Below are 12,596 nucleotides of genomic sequence, written 5' to 3' on the forward strand. Positions count from 1 at the left end.
TACGTTAGTAAAAACATTGAATAGGATAGGATAAAGGCCTCCCCCTGGGATGACAATAATTTGTTTTGGGATTAACTGTCAAAAATTTATCAAACTATACCACATCTAGATCATGGTCTCCACCTTGGTCATGGCATAAGGCAAAAAAAAAAATTCATCAAGTACAGTATTTCATTTTACATATGCTAAGTTTACACTATTCCTTGAAAAATGAGTGTTTTATACAATAAAAATGCTTCACCCCAACCTATTCAATAATCAAAGAATGAATTACTGCCAGGCACAGTGGCATGTAACTGTAATTCAGCAGCTCGGGAGGTTGAAGCTGGGGGATCAAAGACAATTTGAGCAAATTGGTGAGGCCCTAAGCAACTTAATGAGACCCTGTTTCAAAATAAAAAATAAAAAGGGCTAGGGATGTGGCTCAGTGGCTGGGTACAATCCATGGTACAAAAAACCCACAAAGTTGTTTATGACCTTGAACACATTTGCTACCAAAATAAAAACCATCACATTTACTAATGTGTGGGAACTGCAGCATATACAGTACTCCTCCAAATCAGTATAACTTTCTTTCATTAATTTAATATCCAAAATTCACTAATAGTGATTCAACAGTCTCCCCAAATGAAACAGGTAAAAAATCTAACAAAATGAATAGACATCTACATGATTTATGATGTAAAAAATCAAAGAACAACTAAATAAATGAAGATATAGTCCATGATCAGTGACAGGAAGACTTGATATTGTGAGGATGCCAGTTCTTCACAATTAGACCCAAGAATTAATGCAATCCCAATCAAAACCCAGCAAATTATTCTTTAAGTATCAAAAAATTCTCCTGTTTATTTATGTAGAGGGAAAAAAAATCCAGAATAGCCAACACCATATTGAAGGAGAAGAACAAAGTTAGAAAACTTACTTCAAGACTTAACTATAAAGTCAAGGGAGTATGGTATTGGCAGATGAAAAGACAATTACACAAACAGAACATAAAAGAGCCCAGAGTCACATAAATATGATCAACTGACATGACAAATAAATAAATGAATGCTACACAACTGAGAAAACTGGTTACCATATGCAATTTTTTAAAAAATTAGTCTAGACATAAGCCTTAGAGTCTTTGCAAACATGAACTTGAAATGAATCATAGACCTAAATGTAAAATGTAAAACTATAAAAATTCTAAGACATAGTGGCAAAAACCTAGATGACTGTGGGTTTGACAATGGCTTTTAGACATGACACCAAAGGCAAATCCACCAAGGTATTGATAAGCTGGATTTATTAAAATAAAAAATTTCTTCTGTGACAGAATAAAAACAAGCCACAGATTGGGAGGAAATACTTTAAAAGAAATATTTCATAAAGGGCTATATATATTATCCAAAATATACAAAGAACTCTCAAAACTCAACAATAAATAAAATAAAGGACCCAATCAAAAACTGGGCCAAAGGGCCAGAGATATGACTCAGTGGTAGAGTGCTTACCCAGCACATGTAAGGCACCACATAAAAATAAATAAATTAAAGGTATTGTGTTCATCTACATCTTAAATTTTTTTTTTTTAAAAAATCGGGCCAAAGATCTAGTAGACATCCATCACACCAAAGGTATACACAAATAGCAAATAAACATAAAAAGATGCTTTACATCATAAGTAATTAGGAACATAAATTAAAACAATGAGATACCACTAAACACCTATTACAATGGCCATAATTCAGAATACTGACAATACTAAATTCTGTTGTTACAGTTACCATTTAGAAAGTTCTCCAGAGGCTCATGTATTGAAAGCTTGGTCCCAGTACAGCAATGTTTAGCATTGGGGTTTTGGAATATGATCGGATCATGATTCAGTGGATGAGCCCATGAAAGGGTTCCTAATTTGATGGCATTTTTGGGAAGGTGGTGGAAACTGTAGGTGGTCCCTCACTGGGGGAAACATGTCACTGGGGGTATGCCCTGGAAGGATATATCTTGTCCCCGGTCCCTTCCTCTCTCTGTTTCCCAATCGATATGAGGTGAGCAGCTTTGCTCTACCATGCCCTTCCACCATCATGTACTGCCTCACCACAGGCCTAAAACAATGGAGCCAGCTGAAAATGGGCTAAAACCTCTGAAACCGTAAACCAAAATAACATTTTCCTTCTTTGGGTCTTTTTTTTCCCCAAAAATATTTTGTCACAACAATGAAAAGCTGACTAACAGATACCAAGGATGTGAAGCAACAGTAATTCTTTCATGGCTAGTGGAAATGTACAATGATACAGTCACTTTGGAAGAGAGATGATGGTGGTTCCTTACAAACCAAGTATAATCTTACCATTCAATACAGTACTTATGCTGCTAGGGATTTACCCAAAAGAACTGAAAACTTATGTCCACACAAAAATTTGCACACAGATATTAATAGCAACTTTTTTCATAACTACCAAAACTTGGATGTTCATAAATTATACAAATATACTACTTTGTTGGGCAATGATAATAACGGGGATGTTATGCATATATGGTGGCAGGGGGCATAATGGGAAATAATTACTTTAAAAAAGGCACTTTTAGAAGAAAAAAGAGTACTTCAATAGTCCCCTCCAACATGATATAATAATAATCAATAATTGCCATGGGTGCTTGAAAAAAAATTAACTTCCTTACCCAGATGGAACTTTTCCTGATGCTTCAACCGTGCAAACCTTGATTTAAAATGTTCTTCACAATAGGTACACTTAAAAGGTTTATCTTGAGAATGTAAAATCATATGTTATTCCAAATGTGGTCTTCTTGTAAAAGATTTCTTACAAATCTAAATGAATGTATATAAAGTGCAAGGAAACCTTAATTAAAAACTAAAATACAAGGTCATAATGAGAAAAAAAAATATATATATATATGTATATATATATATATATATATATATATATATATATATATATATATATATTCAAGTAAGAAATTTCTACAAACAGAAAACTTACCAAAAGTACAATCAAATTATGTGAAGGAAAAAAACTTTGGAGGAATTACTCCAAGGAATGATTTTGTATCAGCTATAAAGCTAACTGAGTTTCAACTCCTTATATGTTTAATAGAGCTATAAAATAATTTTACTTAATTCTAGACAGTAATTTCTTAATTCAACATTTATTTTAATTCTTAATTTCAATACATAGTTTAAACAATTTATGTATCGGGAATAAAAAAGTTTTATCAGTGCTGCCATATATTTGATTTGAAAAATGAACAAGAAATCACAGAAAAATAATTTCACAATTTTTCTCTTGAAGTGATCAGAAAGAAACACAACTCTTAAAGAAATGTAACATATATCAGAAATAGAAAAAGAGAAAGAGAGGCTGTTGCAACAACATGTAACATAAAGCACAAGGCTAATTCACAAAATATATTTAATTTTCACAATAATCCTATGAAGTAGACATAATTATCAATATCATCATTTTATAGCCATAGATGATGAACTTAGTAAGGGGAAGACATCATCTTATGTAGATTCAAATAACAAAATTCAATTTCTAGAAACAGAAATCAGAGAAATGGTGAGAATACTGAGAATTTTGCTATGTATATAAATTGAATCTTTGTTATAAAGAAGAAAAAATAACAATACAACATATTAAACATATTCATCTAAATACTCAAAAAATATTTCAGGAGTGTAACAGAATAAATTTTCCTACAAATTCCTTGCCACTAAAAAATGAAGTCTAATTCCCCTCCCCTTAAATTTGCCCTGGCTGTATGACTCCTTGAATGATGATTTCTGTTGTGGAAGTTATGATATGTGACTTCTGAGGCTAGGCTCTAACTTTGTAGTTCTTACTAGGCTTCTCAAAACACACAGTATAATCAGTCTTAGAACACAAATACTATACAAGAAGGAAGTTGATGTAATCTAATGAAAAAGAAGAGGAAGCTCTAGGTTACTGGTGCATTCCTGCTGAAATCCTAGTTGTCAGAAAACACCAAGCTGCCAACCAGGTGATTGAATCACTTTGGAAATGGCCCCAAACCAAACCAGTCCAATCTCCACCTAAAAACAATCACCTAAAAACAACTGAATGACTTCAAATGATACCATGTAAAACAGAAGAATTACCTAGCAAAGCTCTGCCCCAAATTTGGATTCCTGCCCCACAAAAAGGTAAGATACAACAAAATAGTTGTTTTAAGTACACTAAATTTTTAAGGTAGTTTATTATGTAGCAACAGATAACCACAAATGGGTGGGAGTCAGGGGGAAGCAACTCTAACACTTCAACTCTGCAAAAATAATGTCACAGATGATATACCCAACTGTAAATACCTGGTATAGTGATTTCAGTATCAATAAAAACTAGGATTTCTAATCAGATCTACCACCCAAAACTAACTCACCAGGATTAATTTATAAAAACCACTAGACTAATTTTACAAAAAAGAAAGATACTAAAAGTGGGATAAGTTCAGTTATGTTACTTTAAAATCTACCCTAGCATGAGCAACTCCCCCACACCCAAGGGTTTGATTCTCAGCATTGCAAAACAAACAAACAAAAAAAACTAATCACCTTTCTTTCCCAAAAGGCAACATTATATTTACTTTGTATTCCTAATACAAATTAAAAACCCTTACATCACATTTCCAACTTTCACTCTTAGTCTTCTTGATGGAAATAAATTCTTGTGCATTTTCAGAATGAAATCCACCAAAGAAAAATAAAAATTATTAGGAAAAGATGATACTAGTTAAGTCAATATAACATATAAATCCACTAACTGTAATTACAAGAATCAGGCACTGATTTTTTTCTTAAAGTGATAGGCATCTCTGGTAAGAATTTAGATTATCATCATGATTTTTAACAAAGTTATTCTTAAACCTCAGTTTATGCAGAAATAAAAAAATTAGCCATATTTTAAAAATATTCAGGAACCCTAGCAATTTATAAATAACCTGCAAAGTAACTGATTACACTTTTTTACTCCACATTTCAGTAAATTTATTTTTAGAGCTAATATGCTATACAATATTAAATATTTTCTCACAATCTTTCACACATTAAATATGTAAAGCAAATTCTTATAATTCTAAAACCACATATTTCTGAAGACATTCTTATCCAACCCCCAAACAGAAAACAACATAATCAAATGCTCTACCTTAAAACCTGTTACAGACTATATTCCTGTTTCAACATCAAAAAAACTTATCTCAATACCATAAACAAGAAACATGGATGAATTAATATTTGCTCTTCTTAATCTGTAGTCTGCAAAATATTAAGCAATGAAAGAATTAGAGATAAGCATTTTCTTAGATATTTTTAGCTGACTATTTTTAGTTTACTACATGCTTACATTAGAAAGCACCATATTGTATATAATAGAAGCAAGATAATACTTTCCTCTTAACCTGCTTGGCTAAAGTCTTCTTGCTTGCATGAAGTTTATTACAATAAGGGCACTTGTGCTCCTTCTTATGAAATTCTGTTTCATTACTGTGCTTATTTCTGTGAACAGTTAGGTTAGACTTTGTCGAATAACGCTGGTGACAAATATCACACTCAAAGTGCTTCTCACCTGTGTGTACACGGGTGTGGCTTTCGTATTTCCCTACCAAAAGAGAGAAATTAAAATTAAATTGAGCACATTTGCTACATTGTGAATGAAATCTGACAGTGGAATAAAACGTCATGATTTAGCAAAATTAAATATACACCCAAATCCTCAATTTCAGAAATTTAAATAATTCTCATTTTGCTAAAACATACCCTCCCGTTTATACATGTATATTAATAATCAACATCTACCACTTCTCCTACTGTGTTCAAGAAAGCCAGATAAAATTTAACCTTTTTGTATCCAAGTTAATAATACTTCATGGGGCTGTGAGAAGTAAATGAATTAATACACAGATAAAACTTAAAGCATTCTAGTATAAAGTAAGCACTATAACAATCTATCTTTATTATTATCATATGGATTATATGGATTGCTAGTCACAGTATGGACAAGTAGGTATACCTCAAATATAAATCTGTAATTATGATTATGTGTTATAAATAATTATAACAGATTTGATTATGTGCTATAATAGATCAAACTAGGGTTTCATCTGACAGCACTGAAAGGACTTTGCTTTTTCCACTTGCCACTACTAACACTATCTAGTAACTCGGTTTTCTCTCTGCCACTTCTAGGGCATACCCTCCCATCTACACATGCATATAAATATCCTATCTCCACTACTTCCCCTACTGTATTTAAGGAATCAGATCTAATGCTGGACGAGGACAGGAGTCACTATATGGAATTTTTTAAAAGTTTTATTTGATTATGAAAGTTTTCACATATCATTTTTTTAAACTGATGGGGTTTTTTTGTTTTGTTTTGTTTTGTTTTTGTGGTGCTGGGGATTAAACCTAGAGCCTTGTGCATGCAAGACAAGCATTCTACCAAACTGAGCTATATCTCCAGCCCTTAAACTGACTTTTAAGATTATGTAAATGCAAACTCGTGGGAAAGTATGTAAGACAAATTAAGAATATACATCTGATATTTAAATGATTAATTATGTGTTTTGGGGGAACATTTTTTAAATGGGGATTAAATGTGCATGTCTAGTACAGATTATTAAAAAACAGAAAGATAATTTATCAACTTCCTAATGCTTAAATGTCATCTGTATTAGCAAGTGAACAGGAACAGTAACTTCATAAGAAAAACTGCACCAATCTTTATTTTCTATGAAAATACAGATGCTATATTAGATTAGTAGCATTTTCCTTGAATTTAAAGAAGTTTTTTCTTGTTTTCAAATAAAAAATTAAACCTAATGTAGCTAAATATTAAAACTTTCAAAATGGCAAATTAAAAATAAAAACTATTTTGACTATAAAGCTTCCATTTTCCTACAGACCAGGAGACTTAAGATTTAAGCAAGAAAAAGAAAATAGAAAATTAAACTGAAATAGCCAAAATAGACAAATCTAATGATCTTTTGAAAATATTTTAAATAAATTCAGCAAAGACAAGAGATCAATGAAAATATAGAACTTAAATAATTCATCATGACATTAAAAATATCAATAGTGAAAACACTATGCTTAAGTTATTAATTCAAAGTTTATGCACATAATCACTGCAGGACCTATTATAGCTTAATGAATTCGAATTTCTGAATAAGAGAAGAGAGAAAACCCTGAGAAAATGATGGATTCAGAGGAGGTTTATCTAGGTTTATCTATAGAGGCTAATGGGGCAAAAAGTTAAGTCTCCAAATAAATTTCATGTTTAAAGCAATTGGTAGGGGTGTATGTATGTGTGGGGGGGTATTCAACAATAATGTATAAAATCTAAATGTTCACTCAAATTTATTGAAGTTTCAACTGAAAAAATAGTGTCATTTCAAGGAACAAATCTGTCCTGGTGTTCAGAATTTATTGCATGATATGGGTCATGCAAAATTATCACTGTCAGAATCTGCATGCAGTTTTTGCAGAGGCGCATCACCAAATTAGTTCATTACACACACACACACACACACACACACATACATACACATATTTAAGACATATATATAATATAAAATATTGTTAAACATTAAATTGTACCTTGAATCTATTAATATACCATATTCTAAAAACTATGTAATTAAAATACTTGGCATTAGAGAATTAAGCCATTGTTATGACTCTTCTTTAAGAACCAAGTGTAATCTTTGTCAGGATGGACTATAAAGTCACGTTCAATTAAAAAAGGGGGAAGGGTGTTAAAAAACATTTATTTTTAAATTCTAGAAGATACTGTGAGTTTAATCCAAGGAAAATTTTGTGTTCTGTCTAGGAAAGATAAATTATCCAGATTTTCTCTTGCACCCCATATGTCATCTTGCTATTTTTGCTTTTTTACCCACTAGGATTTTAGTATAAAGGAAGAGGTCAAAGGACTCTTATTTGCATGAAAATCCCCTGAGAAAAGGACAGCTGGTAGCCTAAGGAATGATATAACAGGATCAGCAGTCTTACTCCAAGCAACTATTAAATATATCAGAAAAGATAAGAGATCCAAAGAAATGGAATCAATTTATTAAATTATATACTGTGGAGCTAATGGTTCCAGCAAGTTTCAGAGCTTTTCATCTCTCATAAACCCACTCCAAGGCAGCCAAGTTAGAAGCTGATAAGAAAGCTTAACTGGCTTCTTACAAGTTCAATGTAAAGCCAGGCATCAGCCTCTCAACCTAGTTCAAGAAAGCAAGTGCTTACTGAAAACTCATAATTTAAAATGACCGGATATATTATAAAGGATACTACCCAAGAATAAAATGCATAAGCTTCAGATTCACAATTGAATGAAATGCTTAAAATAACAACAAACATTTGTAAATTCCATGAAAGTAATAAGTGTGATATGAAAAGGATGACTGGAAGGTAGCCCTTGAACTATTTTGGGGATGCTATGGTAACACACTTAGGATACATCTTCTACATATTCTTTTCATTCTACCCATCACCAATCTACTTTGTCTACATTCAGCAAATCACTCTGCTCTACCCTCATCCACTTTTCATTCCCAAGGCCCTCATCTAGTCCAAGCACTGATGCTTCTAGTCCTCTGCTACATGTTCCTTTTTTTCTTTTTTTTGGTTACTGGGATTGAATTGAGGGGCACTTGATCACTGAGCTACATTTTCAGCCCTACTTTGTATTTTAATTAGAGACAGAGTCTCATTGTGCTGCTTTTGCTGAGGCTGGCTTTGAACTCATGATTCTCCTGCCTCAGCCTCCTGAGCTGCTGGGCTTACAGGCGTGTGCCAGAGCCTGGCAACATGCTCCTCCTTGTCTCCCAAACTTTCTCATTCAGTCTTTCCTTTTCCAAACTGAAGTCAGCATCTTTCTAAAACTACTAAAGGTTGTCATTTTCTTCATCAAGTTTTTTTCATCAGATAAAATCTAAACTCCTCTGCCATTTAAATACAAGCCATTCAAAATTTGACCTTCACTTACTTGCCAGTCCTCATCTCCTATCATTTTTATTAGGCTTCCCTGCCCATCTTGAAACCAGACAAACTTTAGAAATTTCCAGAATCAAAATCCCTTAATGCCTTTACACATTGATCCTTCTGCCTTCAAAATTTCTGCCTATTTCTTAAGTCTTAGCTCAAATATCATTGCTTTTGGAAACCACTCCTGATTCTGTGAGTCTTCTGTATTTATCCTCATAAAATTATCTTTTAATAATTATTATCATATGATTGTCTCTTTGCATGTACACATCACTTTCTAAGATTCTTAAGGACAGGGAATATATCATTTCCTATTGGTTTATCTGTGTTTGGTAGTTTAGAGGCTCAGTAAGTATGTAATAGCAGCCAGAATTCCTTGAACACATAAATTTTGTACAATAGTTTAAGTGATTTCCTAGAAATATCGCATTTAATCCCCATTTTAACCCCAATAAGAAGGTACTATGAGCATCATATTAGCATTGTCTCACTTTATGAGAATAAAGCATAGACAGGTTAAGTAAATCACCCAAGACTTGAATTAAAAAAAAATCCAGGCAGTCAGACATTACCATAGCTTAGGTTTATAGAATTTTGCAGAATTAATGCAGATTATTATACAGTTTCCCAGTTGTATTGCAATCCAGAATCCCTCTCTAAGAAAGTATCTCACAGGCCTAGTGTGTTGGATGGGACAATTTAAGATCTATGTGCTGGATCTATAATGCATGTTTTAACTGACCCTTGCTCACTCATTTCCAAGTGAAATTAGGTCAATTAAAGTAGATACAGGAAGCATGTGCTAAGGGTACAAAGGCCAAAGATGCAGAATCCATTAGAAAGATGAAATGTTCTCAGGTACATAAACCCCCAAAAGCTGTTCTTTCCTAAATACATACGTTCTTTTAACTTTGTTAAATCTCAACAGCAAATATCTAGCCTGACTTTAAAAAGTGTCTTGTAATGAGCTCTTCTGATTGACTGAAAAGTTATTTTATTCATGTTGGCATACAGCTTCACAATAAAAAGTTAATAAATAATTGCCAAATTGGATTATCAAAAGTATTCTGATTCAGAGATAATGTATTCAAAAAGCATTATATAAAGCAAAAAGTTACTACTTTAATGCCTACTGTATGCTGTAGCTATATTTTGATAGCAAATGATTAATACCTTATAAAACCAATTTCCACCTATATCAATAACATAATAATTCAAAAGTATAATACACCTGGGAACATATTAAACAAACTCAGATTAAATTCATTATGTTCTTATCATTATGTGTGGTAGAATATATTTCACAATTTCATAACTTCAATTTACACGTAAATAGCTTAACTACTACAATTAAAGAGTATGCATTAAATAGTTTATATGAATTCTTCAAAAATTGCTTTACTAGCAAATATCTGACATCTCAAAATTAAATATGCACTGACATAAAACCTCAGGTTATGGACCACATTTCCTACATACTCTTTTAAAAGGGAAAAATTTGATTTATTCATTTTTATAATAATTAGTATTAATAATTAGGGTACTTCCTAAATTATCTATCCAAAGTTATTCAATTACAGTATAATTTTATTCTTCACTATAGTCTAATTTAAAACATTCTAATTCTAAAAACACTAGAAAGGTGACTATATTTATAACTTATTATCATGTACAAAGGGAAAACAGTAAACAAATTACTAAATATAATCCAATTACATTTTCTGTAATGACTCAAGTTAGCACTCATCTTCAAAACTGGAATATAAATCAAAGCTGTTCATGATAATTATTGATTCTCTGGAGTCTTTCATATTAAATACATGAACTAATAATCTATTACCTATTAGGACATGACAAAGAAAAAATAAAGGGTAATATAAATAGTTAACATGATTCCTGAATCACAACAAATTTAAAATAATAGGATAAAGTACACAGTGAAAAAAAAATTATCTTCCCTACTTAAGCACTCTTTATTTTCAAACTTCAGTTTCCAATTATTACCTTAAATATCCATGTAAAGTAAGTGATAAGAAACAAAAGTTTTCTTACCTATTCGATCAAATGTTTTATCACATTTAGGACACTGCAATATTTTTTTGTTACTGTTCTGAATGACTACTGGAGTTAACCCCTCATGAATGCTTCCTACAGAATCACCAGCCTCAGGTTCCTCTTCTGTGTCATTATCTTTTTCACTTTGTTCTTCAATGTCAGAGTATTCATCTGACATTTCCTCCTCTAGTTCATCTTCTTCAGCATTATATTCACTTCCAGGATCCTCAGAATCATTTTTATCTGACTTTTCCTTATCAAAACTTTCTTGATTCAAATTGTCTGACCCATCACCACTTTCTTGTTCATCATCACTGGTATCATCAAACTTAACAGGGCACTTCCGATTCCTTTTTGATCTTCTTGCAGAAAAACTTATCTCCAGCATTTTTAACCCATGTTTTTTTTCCCTAACAAAAGGGACCTATGAGTTTTAGCCAAATGATTTTCTAAAGACTTTTTGTAACAAAAATGTCTACTGCAGAATTTGCACTGATGATTATTTGATAATCTTCCAGTTAATTCATTTACTGTTCCTTCTGGTGATGACTTTTCAGTCAGCTCTGATTGAAACGCGGCAACATTTTCATTATTTAGCAGCTTTACTGCATCTATAATGTCCAAAAATTTGGCAGCCTCTAAAACAAGAGGTATTTCATATTTGTACACAAAAAATTCTGATGTGTAAAGAAATTCAAGCAAATGCTGAAAAACTGAATGTGTTACGTGATCCAGAGTGACAACATCAGTGCTTGGATTTTTGCTCAAACAGGCATGAAAATAACTACTGCCAACAGCAACAACTACTTTATGTGCACTAAATTCTTTTCCTTCTACTATGATAAGTAAATCACAGAAAGATGGTTGTTTCTGTCTATCATCATTTAAATACTTTAGCAAATTCTTATTATACTGCAAAGAACTCAAAAGCTTTCTCTGATCAGGAGAGGGAGGAACTTCCTGATAACAGTGCAGAGCTTCAGTTGTAGGTCTCTCTGTAGTGTGAGTACAGGTCACTTGGTCACATTCCACTGCAACATTTCCTTCCGAAGAATCTTTATAGCCAAGATGGATCTTCTCGTCAAGATTTGAAGTAATCTTTCTCCTTTTCTTCATTGCAGTACAGAAATTTCAGAACAAGAAACTTCATAAGTGTCTTAAGAGATTCATAAAGGAAAACTAGATTGTCTTGGACAACAACTTCTGGACAGGGGTGCCTGAGGGTTTCATGGTCTGCAAAAGTAAGAATTGTGTAAAATAACTCCAGGCAAAGCAACCTTATATCAGTCACAGGCATTTGTCAGCTCCTTCCTAAATTATAACTAAGTTACCATCAAGTCACACTCACATTCATTCGTGGCTAAGATTTTTAGGGCGGAGAAAAAGGAGGGCCAGGTTAGAAAAGACAGCCAACAAAAGAATAATTTTTAAAGGAAGCCAGAGCACACCTTCCAGGCCTGATTTACGAACAGGGTGGAAATAACTGGGTAGAAGCGGGAGAGTTCTAAGATCCTTGACGATG

At 32.5% G+C, this 12,596-nt stretch overlaps 1 protein-coding gene across 1 annotated transcript in view; it reads right to left on the reverse strand.

Annotated features, from left to right (window-relative positions):
* Positions 1 to 12,190, reverse strand: part of LOC143387429 (zinc finger and BTB domain-containing protein 41-like) — a 39,155-nt gene extending 26,965 nt beyond the window's left edge. The window contains 5 exon segments of the mRNA XM_076841854.1: positions 2,671 to 2,818; positions 4,645 to 4,715; positions 5,418 to 5,624; positions 11,072 to 11,480; positions 11,483 to 12,190. Coding sequence (XP_076697969.1) covers positions 2,671 to 2,818; positions 4,645 to 4,715; positions 5,418 to 5,624; positions 11,072 to 11,480; positions 11,483 to 12,190 — 1,543 coding nt within the window.
* Between the last annotated feature and the right edge of the window lie 406 nt (positions 12,191 to 12,596).

This window comes from Callospermophilus lateralis, assembly GCF_048772815.1.
Source record: "Callospermophilus lateralis isolate mCalLat2 chromosome 11 unlocalized genomic scaffold, mCalLat2.hap1 SUPER_11_unloc_2, whole genome shotgun sequence".
NCBI lineage: Eukaryota > Metazoa > Chordata > Mammalia > Rodentia > Sciuridae > Callospermophilus > Callospermophilus lateralis.